This window comes from Engraulis encrasicolus, chromosome 7 (genome assembly GCF_034702125.1).
Source record: "Engraulis encrasicolus isolate BLACKSEA-1 chromosome 7, IST_EnEncr_1.0, whole genome shotgun sequence".
In the NCBI taxonomy this organism is placed as follows: domain Eukaryota; kingdom Metazoa; phylum Chordata; class Actinopteri; order Clupeiformes; family Engraulidae; genus Engraulis; species Engraulis encrasicolus.
This window is the reverse complement of record NC_085863.1, coordinates 49958722-49975895: the sequence shown is the minus strand read 5'-3', so window position 1 is coordinate 49975895 and position 17174 is coordinate 49958722. Positions and strand designations below refer to the sequence as shown.

General features: G+C 40.6%; 3 protein-coding genes across 3 annotated transcripts; 1 reads left to right on the top strand and 2 right to left on the bottom strand.

The window, feature by feature from the left end:
- Nucleotides 1-1272: 1272 nt before the first annotated feature.
- LOC134453067 (SLC35A4 upstream open reading frame protein) lies at nucleotides 1273-3534 on the top strand. Its single transcript, XM_063203836.1, has 3 exons — nucleotides 1273-1397; nucleotides 1836-1934; nucleotides 2452-3534. Exons 1-3 carry the CDS (start codon nucleotides 1383-1385, stop codon nucleotides 2641-2643), a joined length of 306 nt encoding a protein of 101 aa, XP_063059906.1. The 5' UTR covers nucleotides 1273-1382; the 3' UTR covers nucleotides 2644-3534.
- A 934-nt stretch (nucleotides 3535-4468) lies between these two features.
- On the bottom strand, nucleotides 4469-9185 carry cd74b (CD74 molecule, major histocompatibility complex, class II invariant chain b). The gene is made up of 7 exons (XM_063203835.1): nucleotides 9026-9185; nucleotides 8153-8325; nucleotides 6737-6813; nucleotides 5778-5808; nucleotides 5303-5509; nucleotides 4995-5048; nucleotides 4469-4894 (listed from the first exon to the last, which is right to left on the bottom strand). The coding sequence occupies exons 1-7, from the start codon at nucleotides 9082-9084 to the stop codon at nucleotides 4887-4889; spliced, it is 609 nt and encodes a 202-aa protein (XP_063059905.1). The 5' UTR covers nucleotides 9085-9185; the 3' UTR covers nucleotides 4469-4886.
- Nucleotides 9186-11333: 2148 nt separating this feature from the next.
- On the bottom strand, nucleotides 11334-14574 carry rps14 (ribosomal protein S14). Its single transcript, XM_063203834.1, has 5 exons — nucleotides 14457-14574; nucleotides 13643-13793; nucleotides 13350-13511; nucleotides 12418-12494; nucleotides 11334-11441 (listed from the first exon to the last, which is right to left on the bottom strand). The coding sequence occupies exons 2-5, from the start codon at nucleotides 13789-13791 to the stop codon at nucleotides 11374-11376; spliced, it is 456 nt and encodes a 151-aa protein (XP_063059904.1). The 5' UTR covers nucleotides 13792-13793; nucleotides 14457-14574; the 3' UTR covers nucleotides 11334-11373.
- Nucleotides 14575-17174: the final 2600 nt, after the last annotated feature.

Below are 17174 nucleotides of genomic sequence, written 5' to 3'. Positions count from 1 at the left end.
AAAGGGGACCGTACATCATTTTCTGATCGGGCAAGCATGTTGTAAATGCTGTGAATGAAAAAAGAGTGAAATGAAGGGCTAATTGTATTAATATGAATTAATACTAATGCAAAATATTCATCAAATAATATCAACAATTCATATTCCATCTTTAAAGTGCAGAGCATTTTTGACAGAACATTCTGTATGTAAACTCTGCAGTAGTTATTCCAGGAAGAAACAACTTAATTTCAAATAGAGGAGGCTTGGATAGCCTACCTACAGTAGCTAGCTACTAATAGGCACACACAGTAAACATTTTAGAACACCACAAAAATGCAAACACACAGAGGTGTCTTGATAAGCTTGAAAAGCTACCTTAAGTGCCTCTTTAAATGAGTCAACATCACCACTTGATATTACTACCACCAGGGAGGAGTGAAAATCACAGCCTAGCACGTCATTGAGAATTTTGACACTTAAATGACTCCTTTGGGTCTGTGATGTCTGATTCCACAGCCTGGTCCACCTTAAGAGGGAGAGACACAAACCTGACGTCTTCCCAGCACCTCGTCATCATCAGCCAGCCCTCCGTTTGCATCATCCCTCACTCGCCTCCTCCATCACCGCGTTGCCACGGCGACCAGGCATCCGGCTCCCTCCGTCCTGCGTCTGGCTGCACCAGGGCGACAGGGATGAGAGACTCTGCTGGGACACACTCAGCAGCAGGTTCCAGCAGGAGAGACGAGAACCAGCAGTGGGCACAAAAACACAAGTTACTGTAGCCTACATGCAGGAGTAGACAGTTTCAGCCCCCCTGCTTGTCTGGGATGAAAAGTTACAGATTTTGTCAAAATATTTAGAAGGCCTACATATTAGTGGTGTCATCTTCTGGTGATAAAAAAGCCAGGTGTCCTGTAGTAGGCCTACTACGTCTCCTGTCTCACCATTTATCAAGTTAATTACAAGACTGAGTGGGGTTAAAGGTTAAAGCACCAAGATTTCCGACTTAGGCTACATTTGTTGACAGTGGAAAATTACATTGTGGGTTTAATTCAAGTTCATATCAGAAATCCCTGTCTTTCTTATTAGGCTATCTAAAATGTCAAATGTGGGCAAGTTACAACGGTAGCCTACATTAGGCTATGGCTGGCCCAGACAAATAAGAAAGCTGGACAAATTGTAGGCTATAAAAGCAGACGCGTCTCGAAAACCTCTTGATCACCAACGAACTGCACAGACCGGACACATAAAAAAAAATAAAAAAAAATGTTTTCAGTAGATTGGGAAATACTGTCCTCTGGTGCCTCTTTCTGTGTAGTTCAGGCAGGCTCGATCAATCGATTTAATCAAACGATTTCCAAGGCCTTGTAATCAAATACAGAATAATCAACTTTCCAAACATGGCGAATGACAAGGTTAGTACCATTTCATAACGTCTGGTTGTAATTAACAAGGTTGAAGTATAATACACCATTTCTCGTCTCGTGATTGAACACGTGTTTCGCCTCGTACATGTTCTTTGATGATTGTAATTTTTGTCGTCTGCGTTGCTTGCTCTTCCTTAGAGCTAGCGTTTGTTGTCCAATTGTGGATAAAGTTTCCACTGCAGCAGCAGCCAGCCCCACAAGCCACATGCGGAAGTGCATAAGGCTACTTTCAATAAAATTAGGAATTAAAATATACGCCGACACCGCCACAACGCTTTGTGTTGTGCGTTTCAAACAATACGAAGTAGGATCTTTGACTTTTGATAGTGGAAACAATGGAGGGTATTTGGAGCCACATATGAGTCATATATTTAACCCTTTCTGGCACAACTTTGTCTAACGTGTCTGACTGCATTTTAAATGCAGGATCCTTTTAAGCAGCTGAGAGACCTTGCATCGCTGAAAGACCAACTTGAGGACATCCAGCAACGCTTAGAGGATGAAGTTCAAGTTGGAGTCCCTAATGTGAGTGAACATAGAGTCTAGACATTTCTACACTGTAAGATCGATGTAGAGTATCATTTATTGAAATTAAAGTGTCAATTAGCATGCATACTTGTATAAATACAGAAGACACACGGACATTACACACAACATTGCACATATATTCACCATACTTATATATTCACAGGGTCAGATCAGCACACACACACACACACACACACACACACACACACACACACACACACACACACACACACACACACACACACACACACACACACACACACGAAAAGTGTCCAAAGTGTCTAGGTGCCAAAGTCACTATGTATAGTCCAAGGAAGAGATCCAGGGTCGAGTATCAATTGAAGAGCCAGAAATCCACATCTCTCTCTGGGTGTCCTTCTGTGTGGTGTTGAAAATTGATGTATAGGCCTACATGTTGTATACACAAGCTCACTGTCTGTCCCCTTCTGTAAAATTTGCATCAATAGAGCAATGTGATGCAAACTAATGGTCTTTGTCCTGTTTTTTTTCCTAGGGAGGAAGTGTCCTTTCCTCTCCCTTTCTCAAGGGGTTCCTCGCTGGCTACGTGATTGCGAAGCTGCGTTCCTCTGCCATCCTTGGTGTAGCTCTGGGAACATGCACGGGCATTTTTGCTGCACAAAACTACAAAGTCCCCAATATTGAAACAACCCTAAAATCCTACTTGAGCATCTTCAAGAAAAAATAATGCCATCCTCTCCAGCTGCTCTAGACTTGGGAAGTCATGGATAAGGGATTGCTGACCAAGCCACACTAAGATATTTCCCAACCATTGTTGTCTATCTATTTGCATTTGCAGTGGCACTTTGAAATGTACTGTCCATTCTGGACCATCAGAGATTGCTCTGATATATTATTATGGCTGTTACTACAGACTATCCCTGCACTCTCCAGCCAATATTTGGTCCCTACCCCATTAGTATTGTTCTTTTGTCCGATGCCAATTTTGGAATTCTCATTTTGTCTGCCTTCAGTATTTGACTGCAGATTTGAGCTAGCACTGTAGACAGTAGTCATAAAATGATAGCAAGACTTTGTTTTGCTATTTCTATGTAATAGGCCAATGATTTTTTAAAGCATAATCTAAAGATTTTATTACAGGAATTGATCAAGCTGTATGCTGCACAAATGTTAGAATCAACTATAATTAAGGATGTTTCGGTACTGTTTTGATGTGATGTTGAAGTTGTATAGGCCTACCCTGTGTGTTGGGTCACCATCATGTTTTTCACGACCTGAGTGAGGTTTGATGCCATTGAAAGACCTTTTGCTGGACAGACATGCAATACACTATAACTGGCAAATATTAACTGCTGTGCAGTTTGCCTTTGACTCAATGTGTACCATTGTAAACAGCCTTAGATAAAAATGTATTGTATGTATTTTTCTCTGAAGTTCTCCTTCAAGCTGGGTTGTGACATTTACATCAGGGAAAATTATTTTTTTTCTGTTGATGAAGGGCTGCCTTTGTTTTGAGTTTAAACGCATGCATGTGGACATTTTTTATGTTACTTACAATCTTACCTGGAAACTGGAACCAATATCTGTTTTGTGACTTTCCTATAAATACCGCCTGAAAGAATTACTACTTGTTTTGGGATGGTTTACTGATTATTCATTCCAAGCGTCATTCTTCATATTTTATAGGAGTATAGTTTGTAAAATTACAGACCTTTAAGACCAATGCAATGACTGGTTTTCTATTTGTTTAGAAATATTGTACTTCAGAATTTACACTGGTCATGGTAAACTGACCTGATGATATTCTCTAATTGGCAAATTGTTTCAACACATTTGAAAAAAAAAAGCATATTGATACAGAGTGGCTGACTGTTTGGATGAAACCTGCGTGTGTCAAATCAAGTCGGTTTTATTGTCAATTTCTTTACATGCACTGGTCATACAAAGAATTTGAATTTATATTTCTTACTTTCCCATGCAGACACAGACATACTTTAGGTATGGACATAGACAGTATAGGCATAGTGTGTGTGTGTGTGTGTGTGTGTGGTGTGAGCAGGCCACTTCTCTAGTTACTTGGGAAGTGAAAGTGAGCAGCATTAGATATGGCCAAATGACGTCTTTCTGGTCCGTTTGCTGCTTCAGCTGCAAAAGCCCCTGCTATTAAACCTCAGATGTACTACACATCATATGTAGGACAGCTGTGACGGCAACTTAACCCATTGTGTCCTGGCGACACATATACAAGTTTTTCAGGATTTTGAGATTTTAGCTGTTTTATTAAATATGTGGGTATGTCAGAGCTGAATGAACACATTACAATGCAAGGGGAGGGTATGGGCTTTTAAATGTAACTCATTTCATGTTTTTATGTGCTTCGGAGGCTGATATATTTATGATTTAATAAGAAGAGGGCACCCTTTCCCATAAAGGGCTTAGGACAAAATGGGTTAAACTACACAAGCTCCAATCGAACAAGCTTAAGGACTATGGGCCCACCAGATAACTTATACTATGCCTGAGTAATATGAGGGAAAAAGGACATGCATTAAATTGTTTTATAGTGGTTGTTTTATTTCTTAATATCTTGCACTCTTAGACTGCATTTGAGCATACTTTTGTAACTTGAAGAAAGTCTGTAAATACAACTTATAATAGACATAGAAAGGAAATACATCTCCTTGCAAATAATAAAGTAAATCAATAAACCACCTGATGAACTGTTAAACTACTGTCCCATAAATCAGTGCAGAGATATAAGGAAAAAAATAAAAGTAGAAACTGTCACTTGCACGTCTTAATGATTCACAGTGAAAAACATAATCTCAAATTTTATTAGTTGGGACACATCTCAAAGAATGGTTTAAGATCATAAGAGTATATTATACGTTTCTTACTCAGATCAAAAAAGTGCTCAGAAAGTGTTACAAAAAAGCTTTAATAGACAACCACTTTGTTCCCCCGCAGGTTTCAGTTCTCTGCAAAATAAAGAAGTGTAAATGAGACTGCGTCTCAACACATCCTCAAATGTAAACATAACATTATCTTCTTAGAATTTTTTAAAATCCTCACACTTACCCTTGTCTTTTGCTTCCTCGAGGGGCTGGAGGAGAAGAGAGGGAGCTGCAAAGGCTGAAAAAGCACACAAAACAATGTAAGTTTTTGTGATTCTGTATCGCATTGCATTGTACATAATGCAGTCCGTTTGGAAGCTGTGTCAACTCCAGGCTGTGGATTCCCTGTGCTATACTTACAAGATCAGTTGTATAATAGCCATATAGAATTCCACAAAAAGCACTATTATTAAGCACTAAGCACTACTAATTATTATTATCGTTGTTGTTATTGTTATTATTGTAAGAATGATTACAGTTAAGTAGTCATACCTTGGGCAGTCCTCACGCCACCACTGCAGCTACGGCTGTTGAGGCTGTTGCTGATGGGATGGCCGGTGGCATCCACACACCAGCACTGCCTCTGGAAGCACTGCCTGGGCTGGTAGCCACCAACAGCATCGCACTGGGGCTTGAAGCCGGGCACCTTGGAGGGGGTCAGCCCCAGGGCCTCCTTCTCACACTGGGTGAGGGTGCTGGCTGCAGGGACAGCAAACAGAAGTCAGTCAGTTGTTGACATCGTTCACACAGAGGACAGTTTTAAAAGCGGGACGTGTCAGTTAGTAGAACGCCCTTCACATATGCAAGTGCAGTGTGTGACCGATTAGGAATGTATAGGAAAAACACGAGAGAGCAAAGGGAAAAGAATCTGTGTGTGTGTGTGTGTGTGTGTGTGTGTGTGTGTGTGTGTGTGTGTGTGTGTGTGTGTGTGTGTGTGTGTGTGTGTGTGTGAAGAGTTTATACTCACGGTCCTTGGGTGTAGGAGTGGCAGCAGAGTCCTGAAAGTGAGAACATGAAAGTAACATGAGCAGACCGAACAGTCAAACAGAAATTGAAAACAAAAGGTCTCCATGCTCCTCGACCAAACACACTCTCAGATCATCTTTCCAGATTGGACCAATCAGGACAGGATAAAGGAGACAAAACACTTTATACTCTGTAGTTGGTGTAGTTGAACTGCACTTCTTTTTGTAGCATGCGTACATTTGAGCGTTTATCCAAAGGGCTTGATCGGGTTTGTCCTGATATTTTTGTTTTATGTTTTGACTAGCATGAGCTGGCAGAGAGAGAATCTTCCCAGACATGGCAAGGGGGGTAATTCCAAGAAACTGGTTCTGTAGCAAAGAGGTTAAATTAACAAGAGCCTCCTTATAAAAGTACATTGAATCCTCATTCTCTTAACTAAATGATGCTTGCAGCGTGTATATCAGCAGGTTCACCCCTTTCTATAGGTTAACTAAACCAGGTTTATCGCTGGACCTGGCAATACATATGCCTAAGGCAGGTGTGGGAAACCTATACCTTGAGGGCCATTTACAGCCCTTGAGGCAGTCTTATCCGGACCTTGGCATAATTTTACAACTTCACATGAAATATGACATGTTTTGAAAAGAAACGTTACAAATTACAGTTAAGTTATATTTTCAGGGGACCTAGTGAAGGTGGAATCTGTTGTAAAGGCTTCCATATATCCCTAATGTCCTGGTTTGTGTTCATAGTACGGCCCTGCAAGGACTTAATAAAATTGGAAGTGGCCCCTCGAATGAAAAGGGTTTCCCACCCCTGACCTACTGTATACACAGCTTTGTGACAGTCCAGTGAAGACTGACATCTGGTGGTGAAGTACTGTCACTGCAGCCCCTAGTTGTCAAAATGGGAGACGGCCCTGAGGAGGCGAGTGGCGCTGAGGAGGCGAGTGTAATGTACCTTGGTGTCGGCAGCCTCGTCCTTCAGCCTGAGCAGGTGCATGGGTCCCATGGGGGCAGCCATCCTCACGGGAGTAGCTTAGCATGAGAACACAAACACAGATACATTGTTTTGCCTGTTATTAAATTAATATAATGTAAGCAAAAAAAAAAAAGCAATGTAGCATTGAAATAAAACGTTTTCCTCTGAACACCGACAATTATTTTACAAATAAAACAGAGTGCAGATAGTTTACATTTAATCAAATTTAATTTAATGAAAAATATTAACTACATATTATTTTGTTTTATTAGCGTTCCTATGCATCTCATCCATAGTCTTCCTGTCAGTGTCCCCTCCCCATCAGTCTCTCCCATAGCATGTGAGTGTCAATGGCTTGGGCCCTTGATTATCTCATTTGTGTATTAGCGTGACCGCCCCTACCTGTCTACCGCACCCGTAGTGTGTCTGTGGCCCCTGTTTGACTTTCTGTCTGTCTGATCCGTAGGATTTGTGTATTAGTGTAAAACAGTCCCTGTCTGTCAACCTCACCCGTGATGTGTCTGCGTTCTCTGTCTGTCTTACCCATAGAATTTCTGTATTACTGAAACTGGCCCCTGCATGCCTATCTGTCTTCCTCACCCATACATCAGTGGCCCGTCTATCCACCTCATCATAGTGTTTCTATGTACTGTCTGTCTGAGCCGTAGTGTGCTTGTGGCTCCAGCCCTGTGTATCACACGCCTCCCTCTGGCACAGTGTGACTGTGTGGCTTGTCTATTTCACCCGTAGCGTGTCAACAGCCCCCGTCTGTGTCTAACCCGTACCATTTGTGAACTAGTGTAACCGACTCCTGCCCGCCTGTCTTTCTCACCCATGTTGTTGCCTGCTTGTCTAAACCCTGTGTTTTTGCTAGTGATGTGGAAGCAGGGAGTATTCCAAGAATATGGCTCAGGAGTAAACCAGGATAAGTTAACCTTGAGGCAGTGGTAAATCATCTAATTGAAGGGTCAGGAATCTCTATCTTCTTAACCAACTGACACCTGTGGGTGATCTATTAATCGGTTTGCACTTCCTGTAGGTTAACATGGCCAGGTTTATCCCTTAACCATGTTCTTGGAATACCCCCAGGGCTGCCTGTCTCTCTGTTGTGTGTCCGTCAGTGGCCCCTGCCTGCCTGCCTGTGTTCCTCACCCAGGGCTGCTGCTAAGGTTTTGGACGCCCCAAGCCTAAAGTTCAGGAGTCCCCCTCATAATTATATAATTATAATAATCTATTAACTAATAAATATATGTTTTGTAATGCTATGTTTTTTTCATGTGTTTTAATCGATCTCAATTTCAGAGTCCCTAATTTTGGGGCCATAGGGTTGGTGCCCCAAGCACTGGTTGGTGATCTAAGCACTCTGCTTATGTCTTGCGGCGGCCCTGTCCTCACCCATGTTGTTGCGAGTGCTGAGCTCCTTGAGGCGCTGCATCTTCAGGTTCAGGTCATCCAGCTGGGTCTTCTGGCCCATGACCATGTAGGCGGTGAGGCCCTGGCCCGCCACCACCAGGCACGCCAGCAGGGTCAGACCGGCCGCCATCAGAGCCTTCTTGTTGGAGCCACCGCTGTTGTTTTTAATGGTCATAGAGGTGGAAGTTAGTTAGGCCACTGGGGTAATAGGAAGTAACTGACTTGAGAATTGGGTCAAAATAGATTAGAAATGTGGTTGGAATGCTTAGATGTAAGGTAGGGAAACACCTCTTGTGTACTTCAATTGGTGTGTTGGATTAGACACACAAAGTTGCAGAGCGTAAGGTTTGAAACCTTCCACCCACTGATAGATTTATTATTATTATTTTAACAATACCTTGGGTTTACGAACAAGACAAAAAAAATCAACCAAATATCAAAATTACTACTTACTTATGAAGAATTTTTTAAAACAATACAAAATCACACAAAATCTGACTGGTTGATGAGCTTAAAAATAAAGATGGATTCACCCATCTTAAACACTGTGTGTGTATGCAAATAATAGTAGTAGTAATAATAATAAATTCCTGTGAAAACTTTCACTACATCCAAACCAAAATACAGGAAATGATTTTCAAAATCATCATGCGTCACTGTTTTCTTTCCTTCAAAACCATGTAATGCTCCTTATTGCTATGATTTTTTTCAAATAGGCGCAATCATTGTAAGAAAATAATTTAGTTACTATATACATGACATAAAAATGTAATTTATTACAATATACAAACACATACACAAAGGAAAGAGCTGGTTATGCATCAAAGCCCTTTTGTTTAAAAAGTGAAATCTTACCTTGAGGTCTGTTGGGTTCCCACAAGAGGAACATCAGACACAGACTCATTTTCAGGCATTTTTATACAAAATTCCAATCTCTTCAAGAATAATATCGAACTACACAAAGGTAACGATGTTCACTCTGCAGAAATTGGAAAACAATTGGACTAATGTGAACCCAGACAGAGTGGAAAGTACCAGAGACACAGTTCTGCTTTCACTTCAGATGGCATTCCTGGTCTCTCATTGGCTATGGGGAGAAGCATCATCAGTTGTCAGAGGCAGACTCTGTTGAACAGTTCAAACTCCTTACTCTTCAGGGACTTGTTTGGCAAGTTCTGTTATGTGGAAGGTGACATCAAATAGTTTTTGTAATATCTAAACCCACATCCTCATAGTGAAACTGCAGCTAAGGGTGGGTGATCAGCACTTTTTATCGCATTAACAAAGCTTAATTAACAGCACAAACCTATATTTGGTGTTCTAAGACTCATATCTGAATTTTTGAGGGCCAAAAATGTGCCCCATCTGATTAAAAAACAAAACCAAGGAAGACAGTGGAGTAAAGGTGAAATTGTTACAGTTAAGACCGCAAGAAAGATTATTTCAGTACCTACAGAACAACATACACATTAGTGTAGACTTGTCTAACATGCCACACACCAACTTCCCAGAAGTGGCACTAATTGAACTGTTCCCAAAACATTGAAAGTTCCCAGTTCCTGATTTTTACCCAGTAAAAGGTGGACATCAGAAAACCGGTTCCTCATCTTGGTCAACAACTACGCATCTCACTCAGTGGAAAAAAGGAAATCCCCTTCACCACAGAGCTGAAACAAAAAGCAAGTGGCTACTTTTGTAAGGTATTAAGACAATTCTGATGCAAGATGAAGTTAGCATAGAGAGGGGCACCAGAATTCCCTTAGTTTTCTACAGACCATTTTCCAAAAAAATAGGAGGCATGTTACTTCCTTATCAGGTCTGCCATGCAATGTAAAGGAATGGAATACACCAGGATATTATCCTAAATTTAAAAATATACATTTAATAAAGGCTTGTGTATTTCAGGATCAGTAGATATCCACCTTGAAGTTTGACCAAGATCGCTTTTGGCTTTTCTACCTAATCTCCCCTTTTATACATGAACAAATTGCGAACTCGGAGGCCCTGTAATTGAGACATTCCTAAATGTGCCGTTTTCCTCCAGATGTGATCAAAAAGTATTAAGGACATCAGTATTGAGAAACAAAGCCTTAAGGAGTGATCGTTAACAGGATCCCTAGATCGCAACGTTGGTCTTCCACAACTGACATCGCTGGCTTAGTGTAACAGGATTTTTAGTCTCAAAATGCTTTAGGTTGTATGGAGCTTGCAGCCATAGATCTGTCTTTTATACAGATCTATGCTTGTAGCTGCCAGTGTTCACATATGACCTTGCTGCAACATGATCTCTCAGAATTCCATGGAATGGACACAGACCGCAGGGACACAATCTGTCAGTTTCAGATTTTTCCACAATTCCATGCCCCTGGTCACGGAAGTTTTTTCTGTGATGGACTCAGGGAAGTGATTTTCCTAGTCCCACAGCTGTTATTCCCGTCTCGTGTTTTCTCAGGAGTTTTCCATTTAATTTTTTTTCTCCTCAAAACACATTTCTTACTGACAGGTTAGGGATTGTTTTGGTCTGGGCACAGCTAGTTTATTACACATATTTGATAGCCCATCAATGGTACATGGTATTGCTCAACCTAAAAAACAAAACAAAACATCTTTACTGACAGGTTAAAGTTGGGGATTATTTTGGTCATGGCACAAATTTAATTGTTATAGCATCATTTTGTTAAGTATTAGATTTTGGTCTCTATTTTTTGATGATAGACTTAACATAATGCTGTGGGAATATTGAAAGCACTTCCGTGAGTCCACTACAGAAAACACTTCCTTAATCAGTGGCACAGAATTTAGGCAAAATCTGTGAGGCTGACAGATTGCGTGTCCTAAAAATCTGTGTCCATACCACAGAATTCTGAGAGATCAGGCTGTCAATTCTGTCTGAGAAAAGTGACTTCATTATACACATTCGACAGCTGTACTTTCACTGGGCCTTGATTAAATGCAAGCACATGTCTTAACATAGGCTTACAGGTGAGAGAATTTTGTTAACTTAAGCAAAACATTTAGCGTTTCAGATTTCCATAGCTGGCAATCAGTCCCAATCATATTAGGCCAATAGGTCTTACAAGCCAGAGATCCTTTTTGAGGTTGTTCACTGTTGCTGAACCGTGTATGCAAAACAGAAACGAAACAAAAAACACAATGCACAAACTTGTTATCCGACTTTTTATTGAGTGAAAAACCCAGATGATCTACAGACGACGTCCACGACGACCACCCTTCCTCCGAGTGCTGTCTGATGGAATAGGGGTGACATCCTCTGCAATCACAAACACCACACGTCAGGCACCAAACAAACATAAAAGCAATTATATGCAGTTTGTGAAAATGCCTAGTTCACGTACACATGCACATAAAAATGGGGAAAAAGCACCCAGCACCCCTTTACATGTGCATCAATGATGATTCCTTGTTCAATGTAATGGTATTTGCAATTAAAAATCTTTTTTGGCCAACGTACAAGTCTTCTGTGACATAAGCAAGAAGCCATATGGGCTAGGCCTCAAGTCTGAGCACTGACAGTTGTGAGAAACTGTGCTAGATTACAGGCACAGCGTGCTAAAACTTGCAGCCTTCCACACGAGAACCCCGCGGTTTCTTGTCAAGCCAAGGGGGGTGGAGGACATTAATTGCAAGAACTCTACGAGCAGTTCGACCTTCTCATTTACAAAAATAAGAAAGCTCCCGTTAGGACGCATTTTGTCCCAACTCAGTGTGCTGCAATTGCATATCATGCTGGAATAAGCAACATGTGTGGTGATTTTGGCCACTGGTAATGCCATCAGCCACCATGCAGAAATAAAGTTTGGATTACTAGGTAATACAGAGGCAGGCACAGCATTGATGCTCCCATCTAAACACTGACTTCACAATCAAGTGATGTGGTTAGTAAGGTAGAGAAGGTCTGAGGTCATAAGCGTATAGACTGCCAGCATAACCAAACCTACTCAGTAAACACCTACCGGTACATTTCCATTAAAAGGAAGATGACTGGTTGGAGCACAGATGAGCACCCTGACTTCAAGAACTACATTCTTATCCCACACTCAAAGCAATCAGCTTCCTGCCAGCCAAGGCTGGCATTATCACCAATAGACGCGTCTCCCATACAGGAGGAGTTACAACAACCAGAAATCAATTGACAGGTAGGAGGTATGATTTCAGTAGTAGTTTCTAAAAGCCAGGCTGCCCGTCAGGGGGAAAGTGGGTTGTGATGAGGATGGGATCACACTCACCGATGCGTCCGATTTTCATGCCTGAACGGGCCAACGCCCTCAGAGCTGACTGTGCACCAGGTCCTGGAGTCTTGGTTCTGGAAGACAATATAGTCAGTTAATAACAGCCACCATCATAGCAAATACAATGGCTTTGATCAATTGCTTAAGTGTAAAAGAGGGGTTGGATGGGACTCCACTCAAAAACCAAAGCATGTGCTTGGCATGATTAAGTTGTCTTGGGAATCAGGCCCCACGTGGTTGCAAAAAACAACAAAAAAACCCCCACACAATTACCAAATTAGGTGGCTACCACAACTTCTAGGCAAAATACAAAATGGCAACACTAACGAACTTCACCCCCAATCCCTAGCCAGCATCAACCCGAATAATTATCGCAGTAGGAAAACCTGAATTCAATCAACTATGCCCAACAAACTATGAAACCAAGAGCCTTACTGCTACACAGCAAGAAGGGGGAAAAATCCAAGTTATTGAGCAGAACATGTTACTTATGGTAGTCAAGAGTAGCCACTAAAACCATCATTTAGGATGAGAAGCAAATTACATTTGACAAGACCATGTGGGAGAAACTAGTGGCACACCTGCCTTCTTCAATCAGCCTCTCAGGCACACAGAGGAATTCAAGGCACACCTATGCCAATACTGCAGGCAAGAGGACATTGGGCAAAAACTTGGCAAACTGATTACCATCAAGACATTAACAATGTGTACAAAAGTGCTTCATGATGCCTAAATGGGGTGTCATTGGGTTGTCAACTCCAAATCGTGCATCAAATTGCAACAAATAGATTCAGTGTTGGCATCAGTGAAGTGGCATGCAACATGTTAAACACCACAACACTGAAGCATTTCTAATTTCACAGTATTTGCATTCCAAGTTGAAACAGCCTTGCTTTCAGGCAGAAAAGGTATCCCTCTGAAACACCCACCTGTTTCCACCGGTGGCCCTCAGCTTGATGTGCAGGGCAGTGATGCCAAGCTCCTTGCACCTCTGGGCAACGTCTTGGGCAGCCAACATAGCAGCATACGGAGAAGACTCATCTCTGTCAGCCTTGACCTTCATGCCACCAGTTACACGGCAGATAGTTTCCCTGGAAAAGATGGCCAGCACATTAGGTTAATGGGTATAATCTAAAACCTACAGATTGACACCAAAACGCACGCAATACACCAAAGGCTCCCTTCTGCTAGTGTTGCATTCCTAGTTTGTTTGGATACTTACTTGCCAGAGAGGTCAGTCACGTGGACAAAGGTATCGTTGAAGGATGCAAAGATGTGGCAGACACCGAACACATTCTCGCCTTCGGCAACCTGGGGACCAAGGCTGATGACCTGCTCCTCCTTCTTTTCCTTACCCTTACGAGGTGCCATTGCTGAAACAAAACATGTGAAAGCTGTAATTCGTTGCAAGTAATAGTAACTATTCAATACACCCTGGTGCTAACATGGTGGCATGAGTTACAAACTTGGGTAAATAGATGCTATGCATGGGACATGAACGCTACGAAGGATGGGGGACAGGACCAGATGGTCCGGTTAGAAAATGCTACATGACCATTTTCTATTAAGGGTTGAATCTTCACAGGTATCCACCACCAACATACTAACAACTGTCTACACTGAAATGCACCGACACGGAGCAATGTGGCGTCGACTCCAGAGGGCTAACACGTCCAAGCTAGCTTCAGATTAGGGATACTTTCGACTGAGTTGCGGATACATCAAAAATGCACACAATTGAAGTGCCAATTTTACGCCAAAAAAGCGACAGCATAACACAGGAAGCTACAAACAAGCTTTATAATGACTCAATTTTTAAAAGTATCCGAGCCGGCCCCAATGTTTTTACGTAGCCTAGGTTAGCAGAGACGGGAGGCAGAAGACACTCATCATTTCATACTTAAATGCACGTTAAGGCTGAAATATGGAATTATTCTACATTTACTACTTTCAGTCAGTAGTAATTCTAGAAGTTAATAGATCCGATGTTAGTCCAAAACCTTGGATTTCAACAGATTGTCATACACAGCACTTACTATTCTGTACGTTTCGGTGCGAGGCTGAAACAGGAAAGGAAGGAGCAACTGCTACCGGGTCAAAATTGAGCCTTTGCCACCGGAAACTACTTTTCGGAGAATGTCCCTTTTGTTTTAAAGTAAAAGTTCAGAGACCCATTGTTATGAACTGCATGCATGAACTAATTTAAAACTTTTACGGCTTAAAAATACATAATAGTCATAACAACACCAACGACAATAACAATAATTTAAAAATCTAATATTTTACATCATAGACTACTGGCACTGGCAGTCATACGTTTGTGTTGTTTGGGCCTAGACTACTGGTTGCAGAAAAAAAAACCCATTTCATAATAATGCTTTGTCAAAAGAGGGCCCAACATTATACACTTACCGGTAATCGTTTTTTAAAATCTTAAATAACATTCTCATTCAAAATCATATAATTGTCAAAGTACAATGTCATTTGCAGACATCACTTGTTTGTCACTGCCTATTGTCAAACTGAAATGTCTATAGCCTGATTTCTATTGCCTACACTTTATACTATAAAGTTTATAGACCTATGCAATTTAATAAACAAAATAATAGGTCAGTCGTACTTTTTTTCAAGGTCAAAGTTGGAGATTTCCCATTCATTTTCCCACAGGGTGACAATATTGGAGATACTTGCGGAATAGGCTAAAATTTTAAACAATGAGATATCAATTTGAAACTTTCACAAATTACTCAAGCAAAGACAAAGATTTTTTGTATTGCAAGTTGTCTGAAATATAATGATTGAATATGCAAATTAGATCACATCAACTGAAATATGTGACAAATTATGCAACAACGGGCAAAACATAAAACAAGTGGCAAAAATAATGATTCACACTTTTTATTGATGCTTTATCCACCCTACATCACATATAAAAAATCTACCTCCATCACTTTAGGGGAACATATTGTTTTGAAGGTCAGAAGTTGCAGATTTCCTTGAATGCGTTTTGCCATTCAGTGGGTAAATCGGATACTTTTGACCTTGGTTCCACTGAATTGATGAAAGTAGATTTTTAATATGTGATGCAGAGGGGTTGAAGGATCAATATAATGTATGAAGCATTACTATTGCAGTTTGTTTTATGCTTGGTCTGCTACCACAGATTTTATCACATATTTCAGTACATATGACCTCATTTGCATATTTCATCATCATATTTCAGAAAACTTGCAATACAAAAATTGTTTGCCTGAATGTGAGTTACCAACTGTGAAAGTTTCAAATGCATATGTCATAGTTTAAAATTGTACCCTATTCACCTTGTATCTCCTATATTGTCTCCCTATGGAGAAATGAATGGGAAATCTGTTAACTTTGACCTTGAAAAAAAGTATGTTCCACTAAATATAAAGCTGTAGATTTTTAATATGTGCTAAAAGGAGGTTTAAGGATCACTTAAAAGTAGGAACGATTACTATTGCAATTTATCCCGGGTTTGGGCCTTTTTAGAGCTAGACTATAATGTGCTATAACTTGTATCCTGCGTCGTGTGTATTGTAGGCCTACTGTGGATCTGGTATGCTGGTAACCCTAGGTGTTCTAGTCTTTTTGACCCGTTTTCAGTTTTATACAAATGATTATTCTTTCACTCTTGAGATTCACTGGCATTGGCTCATTTTCTGTGAGGAATATGATCTGAAAAAAAGACCCTCCCTGCACATTTCTAGGGTGAATTATGTGGAAAACCTTGCACGCGAAGAGCACTAGTGGCTGAAGAAGTGAAGAAGTGGCTCAAGAATTGGATTGAGTTTATTCACTATATTCACCGTCTCCTTATCTTTCTCTCTCTCTCTCTCTGTATCTCTTATCCTCAAATATACAGTACAGGCCAAAAGTATGGACTCACCTTCTCATTTATGCATTCTCTTTATTTTTGTGGATTTTCATTGTGTATTTTCATGCAGGGCATCAAAACTGTGCATGAACACATGGAGAATTACGTACTTACAAAAAAATATCATTCTAGCTGTTGTCCAACAGCTGTCTATCCACCTGATGTCGACACGGCACAAAGGATGGCCCCACACATTTCAATAAGCTTATTTTGTCTATTTTCAAATAAAAATGCCCAGACAGTCATGTCAATCCTAACTGAACATTAAAGTCCTCCAATAACTCACGAGAGCTGTAGAACTGGAATTTTGAGACCTAAAACCCAGTTTTAAACACTTGCCAATACAAGCATTTTACAGACATTTTCTTGATATGACATTGAGTCACAGTTACTTGTTACTTGGAGAGGTCAAACCTGTGTTGGAGGGAATCTGTGGCAGGGTTTTTCACTTTTACTTTTACTTTTTGTATCACTGTTTCACCTAGATAACCAGCTATGCTGGACAAGTGACCTATTATCAGATCAAGAAAATCTGTCTTGTATTGCTTGTATAAATTAAAATGGACTCGAATGACTGGGTATTTTTACTTGAAAATAGACAGAAAAATAACCTTGTTGAAACATATGGGGCCCTCAGTTTTGCTGTGTTGATGTCACTGTTTGGCATTTTTTGATATTTTTTATTCTAAATAATTGTTTCTATTTTTTATATATTTTATTTTTTTTGTTAAGCAAAAAAGTATACATGTGTTCATACACAGAAAGAATGCCCTCTCTGAAAATGTATTATGTTCTTTAAAAAGCCACAAAAATAAAGAGAATTAATTAAATGAGAAGGTGAGTCCATACTTTTGGCCTG